This window comes from Theobroma cacao, chromosome 9 (assembly GCF_053813885.1).
Source record: "Theobroma cacao isolate CCN51 chromosome 9, ASM5381388v1, whole genome shotgun sequence".
In the NCBI taxonomy this organism is placed as follows: domain Eukaryota; kingdom Viridiplantae; phylum Streptophyta; class Magnoliopsida; order Malvales; family Malvaceae; genus Theobroma; species Theobroma cacao.
Window position 1 is genome coordinate 41,340,665 of NC_142647.1, and position 17,247 is coordinate 41,357,911.

At 30.5% G+C, this 17,247-nt stretch overlaps 1 protein-coding gene across 1 annotated transcript; it reads left to right on the plus strand.

Moving 5' to 3' along the window:
* The first annotated feature begins 7,068 nt into the window (after positions 1 to 7,068).
* On the plus strand, positions 7,069 to 7,715 carry LOC18589865 (agamous-like MADS-box protein AGL62). The gene has a single exon (XM_007015027.3). The coding sequence runs from the start codon at positions 7,069 to 7,071 to the stop codon at positions 7,711 to 7,713; it is 645 nt and encodes a 214-aa protein (XP_007015089.3). The 3' UTR covers positions 7,714 to 7,715.
* Positions 7,716 to 17,247: the final 9,532 nt, after the last annotated feature.

Consider the following 17,247-nt stretch of genomic DNA (forward strand, 5'->3'; position numbering starts at 1 on the left):
TCATGTTCAGACAAGCCCAAAATAATAGCCTATAAATTAGCACAAAATCATGTACAGACAATTGCCCCAATTTAGCACAAATTACCTCTGTAATGTTGAAAGCTTTCCATACAAACAATTCCTATATTCTATAAAAGTAGAGGTTTTCTCTACTCCAGAAATTAAGAGAAAAAGAACAAGCAAATTCATCTACACTTCTTACCTTCTTTTTTATTTTTCTACACTTCCTATCTTCTCCCCTTTGAGTTTTTCTTCATGGTATCAGAGCTATTAAGCACAAATTAATAGCTCACACCCTTCCTCTATCACAACTCCTCTGTTTTCCCCTAAACTCCTCTCACCGACGCTGAAACCTTCTCTTTTCTCTATTTCTCTCATACTCCAGTGGCTTTAGTCTTCTCTCTCCTTTCAACCAACCCTCAAAGATTCTTTCCCTAAAACTTTCCCTCTCTCCCTCAAAAGAAAATCCAAACTAAATCCCCTCAACTACCCACTGCCTCTTTCACTTTTGTTTCTTTTTTTTTTATAGATCTATATTTTGATTTTTTTATTATTGATTGTGGTTCTCTTTTTTTTTTCTTCATTTACATTTCTCCTTAAAATCATGTTTATTTACATTTTATTTCTCCCACTTATCTCCCTTGCTTATTTTCCTATTTCTTTCTTATTTTCTCACACTAATATCTCTTATATATATATTTAAAAAAAATCTTTTTTTTCCTTAAAAAAAATATTTCTATTCATTTCTCCCATTTATTTCTCCCACTTATCTCTCATTCTTATCTTTTTGCTTATTTCTTATTTTCTCACTAATATCTCTTATACATTTTTAAAAAAAAATTCTTGTCTTGCACCTATCTCTTATTTATAGCATCAAAATACCCATATCCTTCAACTCTCAATGTAGGCAATTTTGTCTCTATACGTCTCAATCAAACCAAATTTCTCCTTTGGAAAACCCAAATCATGGGATTGATTGAAAGACAAGATATGTTGGACTTTCTTAATGGCAAAAATCATGTTCTAGCGAATAATTCTGAATATTCGCATTGGAAGAAGTCTAATGCTCTTCTTCAAGGATGGATTACTGGGACATTATTTGAAGAAGTCTTAGGTCTGGTTATTGGGCTCGAAACCTCTTTTGATGTATGGAATGCTTTAGTAGAAGCCTTTGCACAAGAGTCACAAGAAAGAGAATTTTATTTATTGCAAAAATTGTAAACTCACAAGAAAGACAATCTCCAAATATTTGATTATATCAAGATATTCAAGGGGATATGTGATGATCTAGTAGCCATTAGGAAACTTGTTAATGATCGTACCAAGGTATTTCAACTACTTAGAGGTCTTGGCCTTGGATATGAGTCCTTTGTTACAACCATGATGAAACCTCCAATTCCATCATTTCGAGAAATTGTTCCTTTACTTCAGGGGCATGAAACAATGAAAGCAGTAAACTCATCTGATGGTTTTGGATCTTTTAATCAAAATATGGCTTTTGTTGGCCAATGATTCCAACAACGATCAAATGGAAGGAATTTTAATCCCAAGCCTAGGCAATCTCAACAAGGTTTTTCATCTCAAAGACGTAGATTTCCTCAAGCTAATCACACTATAGCCAAAGATGGTATTTTAGGTGCTAAACTAGCTTCACCTTCTACAGCCAATTCACCTATCAAGCAAGGACAAGAAACTCAAGTCATTTGTCAAATTTGTGGCAAGCCAAGACATTCTGCACTTAATTGTTGGCAGCGCTTCAATCAACTTTATCAAGCTGAAATTCCATCACAAGCTCTAGCCGCCTTAACCATTGCAAATATTCAAGATGAAGCTTGGCATCCAGACACTGGTGCTTCCTCACATATGACAGCAGATGTTGGTAAGCTAGATCATATTGTTGCATATAAAGGACCTGATAAAATTATGGTAGGAAATGGACATACTTTAGATATCACACATATTGGTTATGCATCAATCAAAACTAAACATACTAGCTTAGACATTGATAACATTCTTATTATGCCTGAGATCAAGAAAAACTTACTTTTTATTAGCCAATTAACTACTGATTATCCTTATACTTGTAAATTCTCATCTAATGGATTTGTGATAAAGGACAAGGAGACAAAGCAAGTTGTAGCAACAGGAAATAGGAAAGGAGGACTTTATGCCCTGCACCCAAGCAAAAGCTCAAAGCAAGAAGCAATGTTTTCCAATAGATTTCAATTTGCAACAGCTAAAGTTTGGCATGCAAGGCTAGGACACCCTCACATGCGTGTAATTGACACTTTGAGAAAACAAAATTTAATTTCTAGTAAGGATAAGTGCATTGATATGGAGCACACCTACACTAGCTGTCAAATGGCCAAGGCATGTAGGTTACCATTTCTACTGAGAACTGAAGTCTGTAAGGAACCTCTCTCTGCTAATCATTGTGATTTATGGGGAAAGGCACCAATTTTATCACATCAGAAATTTAATTACTATGTTATTTTTATTGATGAATATACAAGGTTTACTTGGCATTTTCCTTTGAAAAATAAATCTGATTTCTTACAGTGCTTTATTGATTTTCATAAATACATTGAAAATCAATTTACAAAAAAACTTAAAGTTTTTCAATCCGATGGTGGAGGTGAGTTTAGTGATACTAGATTTCATGCTTATTTATCTAAATATGGCATTAAACATCGAATGTCTTGTCCTACTATTTATGAGTAGAATGGCATTGCAGAAAGAAAGCATAGGAATATCACTGAACTTGGGCTAACGATGATGTTCCATAGTGGAGTTCCCAAATATCTATGGAACGAAGCATTTAGTACTGCTGTGTGGTTGATCAATCGACAACCTTCCAGGATATTGCATTGGAATAGCCTTTATGAACTCCTACATAATCGACAACCTGACTACTCATCTTTAAGAACATTTGGTTGTCGTTGCTTTCCTTACTTAAGGGCTTACAGTAAGACTAAATTTGACCCTAGATCCTTGCCTTGTGTTTTTCTAGGATATAGTGAGATATACAAAGGTTATAGATGTTATTATCCACCTACAAAAGGCACATATATTTCTCGACATGTAGTGTTTGATGAAGAAACATTTCCTTTTCATCAACAAAATATTTTAACTTCTACACATTGTTCTAACTTTGAAATTACTTCATTTAGTGAATGGTATGCAGGGACTTCAGATTCGATGAGTGACACATCTAGTCAATCAGCTTTAAGGATTCTACCAACTATTAGTGAATTAGAACAGAATAATGGTCCTTTTCCATCTACTCCAACAAGTGCAACAAGCTCTTCAAGTGTTGAAAACACCATTACACCTTCTTCCATAACACCATTGCCCACAACTCAACTCCCCCAATTAGAAACACCTCTACATCTATCCATTCAACTCATAGATTCTCCACCAAAATCACCTTTGCCAGATAGTGAAAGTTGTCCAACAACTTGTCCAGAACAAAATTCCTTACCTCTTTCTCCTTCTACATCCTCCACTCAACCAACCCTTCATCCCATGACAATTACATCAAAGAATGGAATTGTTAAACCAAATCCCAAATATGCCTCTACCTTTCTAGCTCATATTCCCTCTGAACCAAAAACCATTAAGTCTGCACTTCAACATCTTGGATGGTTTCAAGCCATGCAAGAAGAAATCACTACATTAAAAGAAAATGATACTTGGGAGTTGGTTCCAAGAACTTTTAATATGCATGTCATTGGCAATAAATGGGTTTACAAGACGAAGTTAAAATCAAATGGCTCACTTGAAAGACTCAAAGCTCGATTGGTTGCAAAAGGATATTCACAAGTATAGGGATTAGATTTCTCTGAAACCTACTCTCCTATCATCAAACTTGTCACTATACGGATTGTTCTTACCATTGCATTAGCTAATAGTTGGGAAATCAAACAATTAGATGTCAAGAATGCTTTTCTTCATGGTAAATTGATTGAACCTGTCTACATCGAACAACCACCTGGTTTCCAAGATCACGGTAAGAGAGATCATGTCTGTAAATTAAAGAAAGCTTTGTATGGTCTTCGTCAAGCAACACGTGTCTGGTTTGATCATTTTAGTCTTTTTCTTCTTTCCATTGGTTTTTCTTATAGTACAATTGATTCTTCTCTTTTTATTAGACATCATTCTAATAGCACCATTTATTTACTAGTTTATGTTGATGACATCTTATTAACTGGTAGTGATCATGATTCTTTAAACACTCTCATTCAAGATTTACATAATGAATTTTCCATGAAAGACCTTGGTCACATTCATTATTTCTTAGGCATTGAAGTTCATCATTTTTCCCAAGGTCTTCTTCTTAATCAAACTAAATATGCATATGATCTTCTTGAAAAAGCTCAAATGTCAAACTGTAAATCTATATCCACTCCCATGCCTGCTAAACTTTATCCTTGCTCTAGTGACCCTTTTGAAGATTTGCATTTTTATCGGAGCATTGTTGGTGGTTTAAAGTATTTAACTTTCACTAGACCTGATATTACCTTTAGTGTTAACTATATATCTCAATTTATGCATTCTCTTACGAAATATCATTTTCAACTTGTGAAAAGAATCTTGCGTTATGTTAAAGGAACCATCTCATTTGGCACTAAGCTGTTATCTCACAATCCTTTAGTACTTTATGCTTTTTCTGATGCAGATTGGGCGGGATGTCCACTTACTCGACGGTCCACCACTAGTTATTGCACTTTTCTTGGTGGCAATTGTATCTCTTGGAGCTCAAAGAAGCAGTCCACTGTTGCGAGATCCAGTATAGAAGCAGAGTACCGTGCATTAGCTTCCACTGCGGCTGAGCTTACATGGATCTCTTATGTTCTTCGTGACCTTGGCCTCTACATGGACAAACCACCACGTGTTCTTTGTGATAATTTATCCGCCCTTCATCTCATCATCAATCCTATTTTTCACGCTCGGACAAAACACATTGAAATTGACTATCACTTTATTCGTGAAAAGGTAGCTTTGGGCTCACTTGTCACTCAATTTGTTCCCTCCACCCACCAAGTAGCTGACATCTTCACAAAAGCTTTGCCCCGTAATATATTTGAAGGTTTTCGTCTCAAACTTGGCCTATGGGATCTTCCCATGCCCAGTTTAAAAGGAAGTGTAGAAGCAGATCATTCATCTGAAGAACAGAGTAACAGCACTGCCTGCACAGCTCATATGTGCTGAAAATAAGCCCCAAATCATCTCTACAGATAGCCTATAAATCAGCAGAAAATCATGTACAGACAAACCCAAAATAATAGCCTATAAATTAGCACAAAATCATGTACAGACAATTACCCCAATTTAGCACAAATTACCCCAATTTAGCACAAATTACCTCTGTAGCGTTGAAAGCTTTCCATACAAATAATTCCTGTATTCTATAAAAACAGAGGCTTTCTCTGCTCCAAAAATTAAGAAAAAAAAGAACAAGCAAATTCATCTACACTTCTTACCTTCTTTTTTATTTTTCTGCACTTCCTGTCTTCTCCCCTTTGAGTTTTTCTTCAAAAGGAAGGTGTGCTTAGACCTTTGGCCCTTCTCTAGATTAACAGTGGCACCCATGATGGGGTCGGCTCGAGCAACAGTAAGCAGGTTAATCTTCCCTACCCCTTGGATGATGACAACTAATTGCATGCGATTGAGTATCTGCTTAGTACTGTTATAGGTGCCTGGTTTTACGTATTTTGTCCCATGTTCTTGTTTCCCACTTCTATTTAAGTTGTCTTGGGAATTTTATGAGCACTGCTGCTCTGGGTACCTCGTTTTTGTACAGTTACTGGAGCTGGGGAATTGTATATTTGACAAGGTTTTTTTCTCCCATACTCTCTTTTGTACAGTTTGCTCAAACTATCAATGAAATGATGCTTTCCAAAAAAAAAAAAGTTAACATTTTCTTAAAACTCATTCCAAAATTTTAGCAGAATGCTCACAATTGAAAGAAGTGACAAGTGTTGTCAATTGTTGATTCACAAACTCCAAGTCCAATTTCATCCTTCAGCGTCTGCCATCAGAAACTTCACTATGTAACAAGTCTCAATTTTTGTCTGGTTGATTGTATAGGACACTTTTTGCCAAGCCAATCTGCAACGAAAGCGGGCCTATATCGAGGCTTTGATCGAAAGGAAAATGCTATCGGGAACAAGGGGCTCCTCCTCTCATAAATTAGACAGTATTTAGTTTGATTTGGCCAATCCAATTCAATATCCAAGTTATCCAAACCCATAATCCATGCAGTGGAAGTGCTTGTCCATTAATGTTTTAAGCATAGCCAGTTTGCTGGAGCTCTTGCCTTCTATTCTGGATTAGCCTCTTAGCATCATCAACCATATTGTTTGCAATGAATAAGTTTATTAAAGGGTTTTGAAGGATATATACTAAATGCTAATTATGGTATGATAATTGGAAACTGTTAAAAACTAAAAGCTCATAAGAAATTGACAAATGGGTTTCTCATAATGCCAACCAAAAGTTAATTAGTTCCATAGTAATTCTAACATGAAGGCTAGGATTCTGATAACCTCCAAAATCCGGGATTAAATAGGACAATAATTTAGTTGGATGGTAAATATAAAATATATGAGGGAATAAAATCTAGAAATATCCATGCTTTCCTCAATCAATGAAATCTTTAAAGACGGGTTTAGGAGAAATAAGCAAAAGGTTGATTGTGATATAATTATTAGGAACAGTTAGCAAGTAAAAACCCATGAATCTGCTCAATTTTAAGGTAAAAAGAGTAAAACGGTTTTCTTCTTTATGTTATGCCAACCAATATATAATAAACTGTAATTGTAATTCCACTTCAAGACTAGCTATAATCCATTTTGATAACCTCCAAATCATGGATTAATAGGAGAAACAAATGTAGAAAATTAAAACAGCTAGCATAGGACAAAAATTAACTTGAATAGTAATATAAAATGGAGCAGCTCTATATATGTACCCCATACTTCCTCCCAAGCCTAAACAACTTCATATCCAAGTGACCTGCAGTGTGTTGGTACATATCTCTGATTGCTTTGACACTTGTTTTTCACCATGGTGCAGAAGAATCAAAACCAGGGTCGCCAAAAGATCGCGATGAAGAAGATAGCAAAGAAGAACAATCTTCAAGTAACTTTCTCTAAACGTCGTACCGGACTCTTTAAGAAGGCTAGTGAACTTTGCACACTTTGCGGGGTCGATGTTGCGATCATAGTCTTCTCCCCCGCAGGCAAGGTCTTCTCTTTTGGCCACCCTCAGGTCGAGTCCACCATTGATCGGTTCCTCACTCGAAACCCTTCTCTTCATGTCTCTAATACGCATAGCCTTGTTGAAGCTCATCGAAATGCTAATATCCAGGAGCTTAATGTACAATTAACTCGACAGCTAGAGATGTTAGAAGTCCAGAAAAGGAAGGGAGAAGCACTTGAGGAGATAAGGGAAGCCGGGCGGCGGCAATGCTGGTGGCAAGCCCCGACCGACGTACTTGGATTGAATGAGCTAAAACAGTTGAGAATTGCCCTTGAGGAGCTAAACAGGAATGTCAAAAAACAAGCCAACAAGGTGTTGGTTGAGTCCACCAACTGCTGGCAATTTTTGACAGCAAATGGTATTGGCGGAGGTGTTAACAATGAAGCCAATGAAATGAAGGCTGCTTCGAGTGTTACTCAAATGTATAATTTGGGTCAAGGCCTATTCTGAGTTTCCTTTATCCTTTCATAAGGCAGTTACTCACTAGTTAATTGCTGTCGACTACTCTGTTATTGTTTTATCAATGTCAAGTTAAGCTTTTAAATGATATAATTGATGGGTTTGCTTGCAGGGACGAATCCAGAAATTGTAGTGAGCAGGGGCAACATATATTTGAAAGATATTTATATATATTGTTACTTGAAATAAAATGACAAATTAAAAAAACCTTTATCAAACATATAATGAGAAATATTTCTTTATAATGTTATTATACAGAATTTTAGATGTAAATTAACAAGTTAATTCAGTAAATTTTTTTTATGTGAAACAAAACTTTCATAATTCGAGATGATATTATTTTCATCCTTATCGAGACAACTACATTATACTAATATTTCTTAATTATAGTCTAGTTTTTCAATCATTCTTCACCATCCACATAGGCAAAAAAAAACCCTTTTTGGTTTCTTAACTTTTTAAAATTTTTTTAATAGTCCAATTTTAAAAATAACATTTGGGTTATCAATATTTATAACTATTATTGTTTTTGTGACTTAACCATTAAAAGATAACAAACCTTCCACTTGAAATTTCACATTAATATTCATGTTAGTTGCTTTGTCAAGTGACATTGAAAAAAAAAGAATTTAAAAAGAAATTTATTATTTTTAATTTTTTTTGTCATGTGATATAACAATTAATGTGGATGGTGACATAAAACGTCAAGTGAGAGATTTATTATCTTTTAACAGTTGAGTAATTATGATAATAATACTTATAAATGTTAATGACGAAAATAAAAATTTTTTAAAAAAGTATGTTATCAAAAATGTAAATTATTATTCTAATTAAGAAAAGTAATCTTGCAAAATTATGTAAAGATAATATATATATATATATATATATATATGCTTTTTTGCACATATAGAAGGTATAAGAGGTGAGCAAAGATTTGAACCTCCCTCCGTTAAATCAAGCTTGAGTTCTATTGTTGTAATGGTAATGATAGCCAATAATGATGCAAAACTTTGTAAATTATTATATAATAAAATAGTATATACTCGAGCATTGGTGCATGTTTGAGGAGGTTAGAATCCACTGTCCCCAAATGATATAATATGTACATAATATTTAATTAATTTCTCTTATTATTTTTATGAATAATTTTAAATTAATTAAATATTTTAATTTAAATACCTAATTTTTTGAATAACTAAGTTATTCCTTTTGTTTAAATTGAAATTTGAACTGATCAATAAGAATTTTTTTAAGTTATATTCTCGATGAATTAAAATCCTTAGACACAAAGGTTGCGTTTGTTATATTAAAGAAAATGTGATTAAAATGTTGAGAAGTTAATATTGCAGTTTTTAGTTTTCAAGTGTTTTATTCTGAACGTAATGTTAATTTTTAAAATTACCTTAATATATTAAAATGTAACTTTAATACACTTGTATGTTTTTTTAATGTAAATTTTTATATGATATCATCTCTTAAATAAATTTTCAAACAAATAACCAATGATCAAGCAAATCCATGTTAATATTAATTAGAAAATAACTTTTTATTTGTTAATAATTTTGAAAATTTTAAACTATATTGTTGTTATTATTATTTTGAAATATTCCTAAAAAATTAAAAATGGAAATAATTCTTCTCAGAGAAAACCAAAAATATAACAAACCAAAAGAGATTTTTAAAAAACAATTGAAAGGAAAACAGAAATATTTTTTTTAAAAGTATGTTAAAAATTACAGAAAGGAAACTCTAAATATTTTATTAAAAATTATAGAGATTTTCTTTAAAAAATTATCAGCATAAATAATAATATTTTCTATTTTTTCAAAAATTCTAAATATATTCTTTATTCTATGAATTTTCTAATCTTTTATAATTTCTTCCAAATAAAAATTATTTCCATTTTTTATTGTTGTAGAATTTTTAAAAATAAAAAATTACTTTTGATTTTTTTAAATTTTTTCAGAATTTCTAAGAATAAAAACATTATTTTTATATTTAAAATATTTAAAATATTCTAATTTTTTAAAAATTTTTTAAAGTGATAAAAATTAAATTTTAGAATTTTAATAATCAAAAAAGGATAAAAATGTCAAATTAAGTTTGATAACATTGCATAATAAGTTGTAATTTAAGATTGTATTGGTTTTTAAATGTAATTACATTACATTAATTAGTTGTAATGTAATTGCATTACAATCTTACATTATGTTGAGTTGTTTTAAAACAAATACTGTAATACAATTTAATTAAATATATTACAGAGAATGTGGATGTACAACCTTGATACCAAACACTACCAATGTTTTATATTATACACAATATTATATAAAAATTTTCCATAAATTTCTTACTCTGACAATTTGAAAACATAGTTTTATTGAACGACCCAAATCATTAATGCATCGTTTTAGAATTCCTCCATATTCTTTAGTGCATATATTGATAAAAAATTCTTTAGGTATTATTTTCTAAACCTCACAGTAACATTTATTTTTCAAACAAATTCAACTTTAACCATTATTTTTAATAAAAGTATAAATTTATAAAATTTTTTAAAGTAAGATTTGTAAATTTTGAATTTCAAACTTTTAAACATATTTTTTGAGATTTTAATTTTATATAATGTTTTAAAAAATAATGGTAAAATTAAATTTATTTGACATTAAAAGTCAATAAGAGATAAATAAAATGAGATAGAGAGAATAAATTATGATCAAGTTAAAAGTTTTGTCTTGGAGAGGGAATGAGGGTAGGGTAAAAACTAGAGTGCACTAAATTTAAATAATTCAAATAATACAATTGTTAAAAATATAATCTTTTTTTTTCACAAAATATTGCACACATCAAATGTGGAATCAAAGTTACATGTAATTATTAAAAATTGAAAAGGTGATAGAAAATAAACGAAAGATTTATGTATGTAATTGACATGTGAGCACAACATATTTAATAATTAACCTTTCTTTAGTTGAATCTTTTTTTAATCAATATATATAGTAATTATATTACATAATAATTAATGTCAACATAATTATTTGGTTAATTGAGAAGGTAATTAATAATTTATTAAAAAACTAAAACTATTTAAATGTAAGAATGGCTACATTATAATGCAACAAGTATGATGCAACAATATAATGCAACAAGTATAAAACTTTGCTACATACATTAAAATTTATTCGTTTATTTATGTATTTGTTCAAAATGTAAAGGATGTAGGACATAATATGTGGAAGAAAAGCTTGACAAAAGTGAATATTAATCTTCAAATAAATATAAGCATAGACATAGACAGATTCAAATTAAGTTAAATGAAACAATAATATATAATGCCAAATACATTCAGAATTAACTCCTAATTGAATCTTGGTCTACAGCTAACATTAAATTAAATTAATATATATATATATACATAATATTTAATTAATTTCTCTTATTATTTTTATGAACAATTTAAATTAAATTAAACATTTTTCATTTTTGTTTAAACTGAAGTTTGAGCTAACCAATAAGAATTTTTTTAAGTTATATTCTCGGTGAATTAAAATCCTCATATACAAAGTCTTATATTATATACAATATTATAAAAAACTTTTTCATAAATTTCTTATTAAACTCTGACATTTTGAAAACATAATTTATTGAAAGACAAGAACTCAAAAGATCAACGTATTATTAAAATTTCTCCTTATTCTTTTATGCATATATTGATCAAATTCTTCGAATATTATTTTCAAAACCTTTCAGTAACATTTTTAAAGTCAAACAAATTCAACTTTGACCATTATTTTTAATAAAATTATAAATTTATAAAAAATTTTAAAATTAGATTTGTAAATTTTGAATTTTAAACTTTTAAACATATTTTTTAAAATTTTAATTTTATATAATGTTTTGAAAAATAATGATCAAAATTGAATTTATTTGACCATAAAAGTTAATAAGGGACAAATAAAATGAGATAGAGAGAGTATAAATTATGTTCGAAGTTAAAAGTTTAATCTTGGAGGAAAGGGAATGAGGGTACGGTAAGGGGAACTTTTGGATAAAATTATATACAGTAAAAAACTACATTAAATTTAAATATTTCAGATAATTCAATTGTTAAAAATAAATTATGAATTTTTTTTACCAAATATTGCATACATCAGATGTGGAATCAAAGTTAAACGCAATTATTAAAAAATTAAAAGAGTGATAGGAAATAAAAGAAAGGTTTATGTGTATATATAACTAATATGTGAGCACAACATATTTAATAATTAACCTTTCTTTAACATTGTATTTTGTTTATCAACATAGATAGTAATTACATGACATAATAATTAATGTCAAAATACTTATTTGATTAATTAAGAAAACAATTACTAATTTATTTCAAAACTAAAAATATTCAAATGTAAGAATGGCTACATTATAATACAACAAGCATGATGCAACAATATAATGAAACAAGTATAAAACTTTGCTACATACATTAAAATTTATTTGTTTGTTATGTATTTGTTTAAAATGTAAAAGATGTAGGACATAATATGTAAATGAAAAGCTTGGCAAAAGTGAATATTAATCTTCAAATAAAGATGAACATAGACATAGATGGATTCAAATTAAGTTACATGAAGCAATACTATAATGCCACATACATTTAGAATAAACTCTAATTGAATGTAGGCCTAAACCTAAAATTAAATTAGTATGTACATAATGTTTAATTAGTTTCTCTTATTATTTTCACAAAAAATTTAAATTAACTTAAACATTTTAATTTATATATACAATTTTTAAATAAGTGAAGTTATTCAAAACATTCATCTTTGGTTTAAATTGAAGTTTGAGCTGATCAATAAGAATTTTTGTAAGTTGTACTCTTGATGAATTAAAATCCTCAAATACAAAATTTTATATTATATACAATATTATATAAAACTTTTCCATAAATTTTTTACTAAATTTTGACATTTTAAAAACATAATTTTATTAAAAGACAAAAACTCAAAATATCAGTGCATCATTAGAATTTCTCCCTATTCTTGCGTGCATAAATTGTTCAAATTCTTCATATACTATTTTCAAAACCTCCCTAGAACATTTTTTTGGTCAAATAAATTCAACTTTGACTATTATTTTTAATAAAATGTAAATGTATAAAATTTTTTAAAATAAGATTTGTAAATTTTGAACTTCAAACATTTAAACAAATTTTTTGAGATTTTATTTTTATATAATCTATAACATACTTAAAATGAAGCCCCAAAGAGGCTTTCTCCTCTAGCCACGTGGAGGGCATAAGAAAAAAGAGAAAAAGAAAAGAAAAAAAGAGGTAAAAAGAGAAAGAAAAAAACAGATAAAAAGAGGCCCGTGTGCAACGCACGGGCCATAGTCTAGTGTTTTAAAAAATAATAGTCAAAATTGAATTCATTTAATCATAAAAGTTTATTTTTTCAGTCTGAGTGGAATAATGTGGGAAATGATTTAATTTGATATATCCAATAAGTGTTCAATGGAGTGGAGGTGGGAGATGCAATGCAAATCCATTATTACTTTAATCCCTAAAGTTCAATCTGCTTAGTGAGTTTCCCAATTTCGCCCTATTAGCTTACTTCCAATTGCTGGATGCTAAAATCCATGAGTGTATTATTGATATTATCATTCGGAGTTGGAGAAGTTGTTCTTCACATATTTTATGGAATGGTTCACTTTCTGATAAATTCTCTCCATCTGGGGGGTTAGACAAGGAGATCCATTGTCTCCATATCTTTTTTTACTTCGTATGGAACTGCTAGCTCATGGTATCCGGGCACCAATATCACAAGAACAACGGAAGCCCATTCGATTGAGTAGAAGTGTACCTCCCTTAACTCATTTATTCTTTGCAGATTATCTGATTTTATTTGCAGAAGCTTTAGTTTCATAGATGGATTCAATTGAAGGCGTATTAGATGATTTCTGCATATGTTCTGGTGAGAAGGTAAGTGTGGAGAAGTCTTCATTCTACTGTTCGAAAAATGTCAAGTTGGAGATTATTAACGCCATCTCAGATTATTCAGGTTTCACTTACTCAGATAATCTGGGAAAATAATTGGGTGTCCCACTTCTACATGGACGAAAAGAATATTCCTTGTTTAAATACTTGGAAGAAAAGATTTGTAGTAGACTGAGTTCATGGAAAACTTCTGCCCTCTCGTTTGCGGGTAGACTCACATTGGTTAAGTTGGTGCTCTCAACAGTTCCGTATTATGCCATGCAAACAGTTGCTCTTCCTGAAAGAACCTGCAAAAAAATCGAGAAGTTATGCCACAACTTTCTTTGGGGTGGTGATACTACTACCCATAAAATTCATTCGATGAAATGGCAAGACATTTGTCGCCCCAAAAATGAGGAAGGATTGGGTATACGTTGCATGAGAAAGATGAAAAACACATTTTTACTAAAAGCTTGTTGGAACTTAGTCTCTAAGACTGATGCTTTATGGGTGAAAGTTGTAAGGCACAAATACAATTTGGGAATGACCTTAATCCCGGATAATATACATAAAGCAGGGACATCAGCTTTTTGGGTATCTATCAGTAAGCTTTGGATTAAATTTAAAACCAATATTCGGAGGGCCATTGGTGATGGAATTACGACGAGATTTTGGTTTGACAAATGGCTTTGTGATTACTCTTTACCTTCCGCTGCAAGGACGATAGGGAAAATGGTGGAAGACACTAGTAGGGTTAGAGAATTCATCCTCTCGAATGGTGAAGGGGATTTTAATCGTCTGGTTAATTTGCTACCAATAGAAGAATTCAATCTTTTTACCGAAACCCTCCTTCTTACATCCATTTTAGAACCGGATAAGCCCTTCTGAATACCTTCCTCTTCAGGTTTATTTACGGTATCTTCGACATATGTCTCCCCAAGAGGGATTGGCAGATGTGATCGATCATAATAGTATTAGTTTATGGAATATAGCTAGGAAATGGAATGGTCCAGAAAGAATCCGTACGTTTCTCTTTCTTTGCCTACATGAAAAGCTACTTACAAACAAAGAACGGGTTCGAAGACATATTGCCCATGGTCCTGTTTGCTCATTCTCTCGATTGGATGCAGAGTCAACATTGCATGTGTTACGAGATTGTTCCTCAGTTACTTCACTCTGGGCCAGACGCCTACCACAGAATCTTCAAGGTACATTCTTCGAATCTCCTTTGTTAGATTGGCTACCTTTAAATTTGAATACTACCAAAATTCTGATAAATAATATACCATGGAATATTTTATTTGGAGTTACTTGTTGGTTTATACGGAACTGGAGGAACTCTTTCATCTTTGAAGAAAGGTGGGTTCCAATAGAAGGTTATCTGAATCTAATGCATAGTTGGCAATAGACATGCATGCAGCCTGTTCAGCTAACGTACTGAATAATAGTTCAGTTTCTTTGGCTAGTGAAGAGCGATTAATTGGATGGCAGATTCCCAATCCGAACTGGAACGCTCTTAATGCTGACGGTGCATTCCGGACTTCATTAGATAAGGCAATTACTAGAGGGATAATTCGAGATGCTCATGGTAATTGGAAAGGTGGCTTCTCCCTCAAACTTGAAAATGTACGGCATACAGGGCAGAATTATGGGGTGTCTATAAAGGCTTGTTGCTAGCGCGGGACTTGGGATTTAGAAAGGTTGATTTGCAAATTGACAATAAAATAGTTGTCCAAGCCATCAAGTCTACGTTGTCATATCCCTACTCTAATTCAGATTTGCTCCCAGCTATTCATCATCTTCTACAACGTCACTGGTCAGTAGTCCTAGGACATGTTTATAGGGAAGGGAATGGAGCTACAGATTTCATGGTTAATGATGGTTTTTCAATTGAGGAGAAATTTGTAACCTACACTAGCCCTCCTAGGAATGTTAAAGATTTGTTATTTCATGATGTATTGGGACTTTGCATACCTCGTATTATAACTTATAAGAATATAATAAAAGTTTTTTCCTTAAAAAAAATAAAATGAGATAGAGAGTATAAATTATGATCAAGATAAAAGTTTAGCCTTGGAGGAGAGGGAATAAGAGAGAATAATATGCAAAAGAAAAAGCTTGGTAAAATTGAATATTGATCTTCAAATAAAAATAAGCAAAGGCATATAGATGGATTCAAATTAAGTTATAAGAAAGAATAATATATAATGCCAAATACGTTCATAATAAACTCCTAATTGAATATAGGCCTACAATTAAAATTAAATTACATTAATATGTACATAATGTTTAATTAATTCCTCTTATTATTTTCAAGAACAATTTAAATTAAATTAAACATTTTAATTTATATATTCAATTTTTTGAATAAGTGAAGTTATTTAAAACATTCCATTCTTTTTAAATTGAAGTTTGAGCTGACCAATAAGAATTTTTTTAAGTTATATTCTCGATGAATTAAAATCCTCAAGTACAAAGTTTTATATTATATACAATATTAAAATCCTCAAGTAAAAATTTTTCATAAATTTCTTACTAAATTCTGACATTTTGAAAATATAATTTTATTGAAAGACAAAAACTCAAAACATCAGCGCATCATAAAAATTTCTCCTTTTCCTTTAGTGCATATATTAATCAAATTCTTCAGGTATTATTTTCAAAACCTCCCAATAACATTTTTGGTCAAACAAATTCAACTTTGAATATTATTTTTAATAAAATTATAAATTCATAAAATTTTTTTATATAAGATTTCTAAATTTTTAATTTCAAACTTTTAAAATATGTTTTGAGATTTTAAATTTATATAATATTTTTAAAAATAATAGTCAAAATTGAATTTATTTGACCATAAAAGTCAATAAGGGACAAATAAAATGAGATAGGGAGAGTATAAATTATAAGTTTAGTTTTGGAGGAGAGGGAATAAGGTTAGGGTAAGGTGAACTTTTGCATAAAATTATATACAGTAAAAATTTGCATTAAATTTAAATATTTCAAATAATGTAATTGTTAAAAAAAATTATTAATTTCTTTTACAAAATATTGCATACATCAAATATGGAATCAAAGTTACACGCAATTATCAAAAAATTAAAAGAGTGATAGAAAATAAAAGAAAGATTTATGTTTATAACTGATATGTGAGCATAACATATTTAATAAGACCTTTCTTTAATTGTATTTTTTTTATCAACATAAATAGTAATTATATGACATAATAATTAATGTCAACATACTTATTTGGTTAATTGAGAATAAAATTAATAATTTATTTCAAAACTAAAAATATTTATATGTAAGAATGGCTATATATGTTATGCAACAAAATAATGCAACAACTATAAAACTTTGCTACATACATTAAAATTTATTTGTTTTTTTTTTTATGTATTTGTTCAAAATAAAAAGGAGGTAGGTGTCGTAACGTGCGGGTCCGAGAACTTGACCCCTAGACATAGTGAAAAAACAAGTTAGGAGTCACCACCAATCATCTTTTCTAAGTGCGATTGGTCACCTAGTAACTTAGTTCTAATCGACGAAATCCTAAATTA

Coding starts and splice junctions, on each gene's coding strand:
- LOC18589865 (XM_007015027.3), top strand. CDS start 7,069: ATGGTGCAGAAGAATCAAAACCAGGGTCGCCAAAAGATCGCGATGAAG.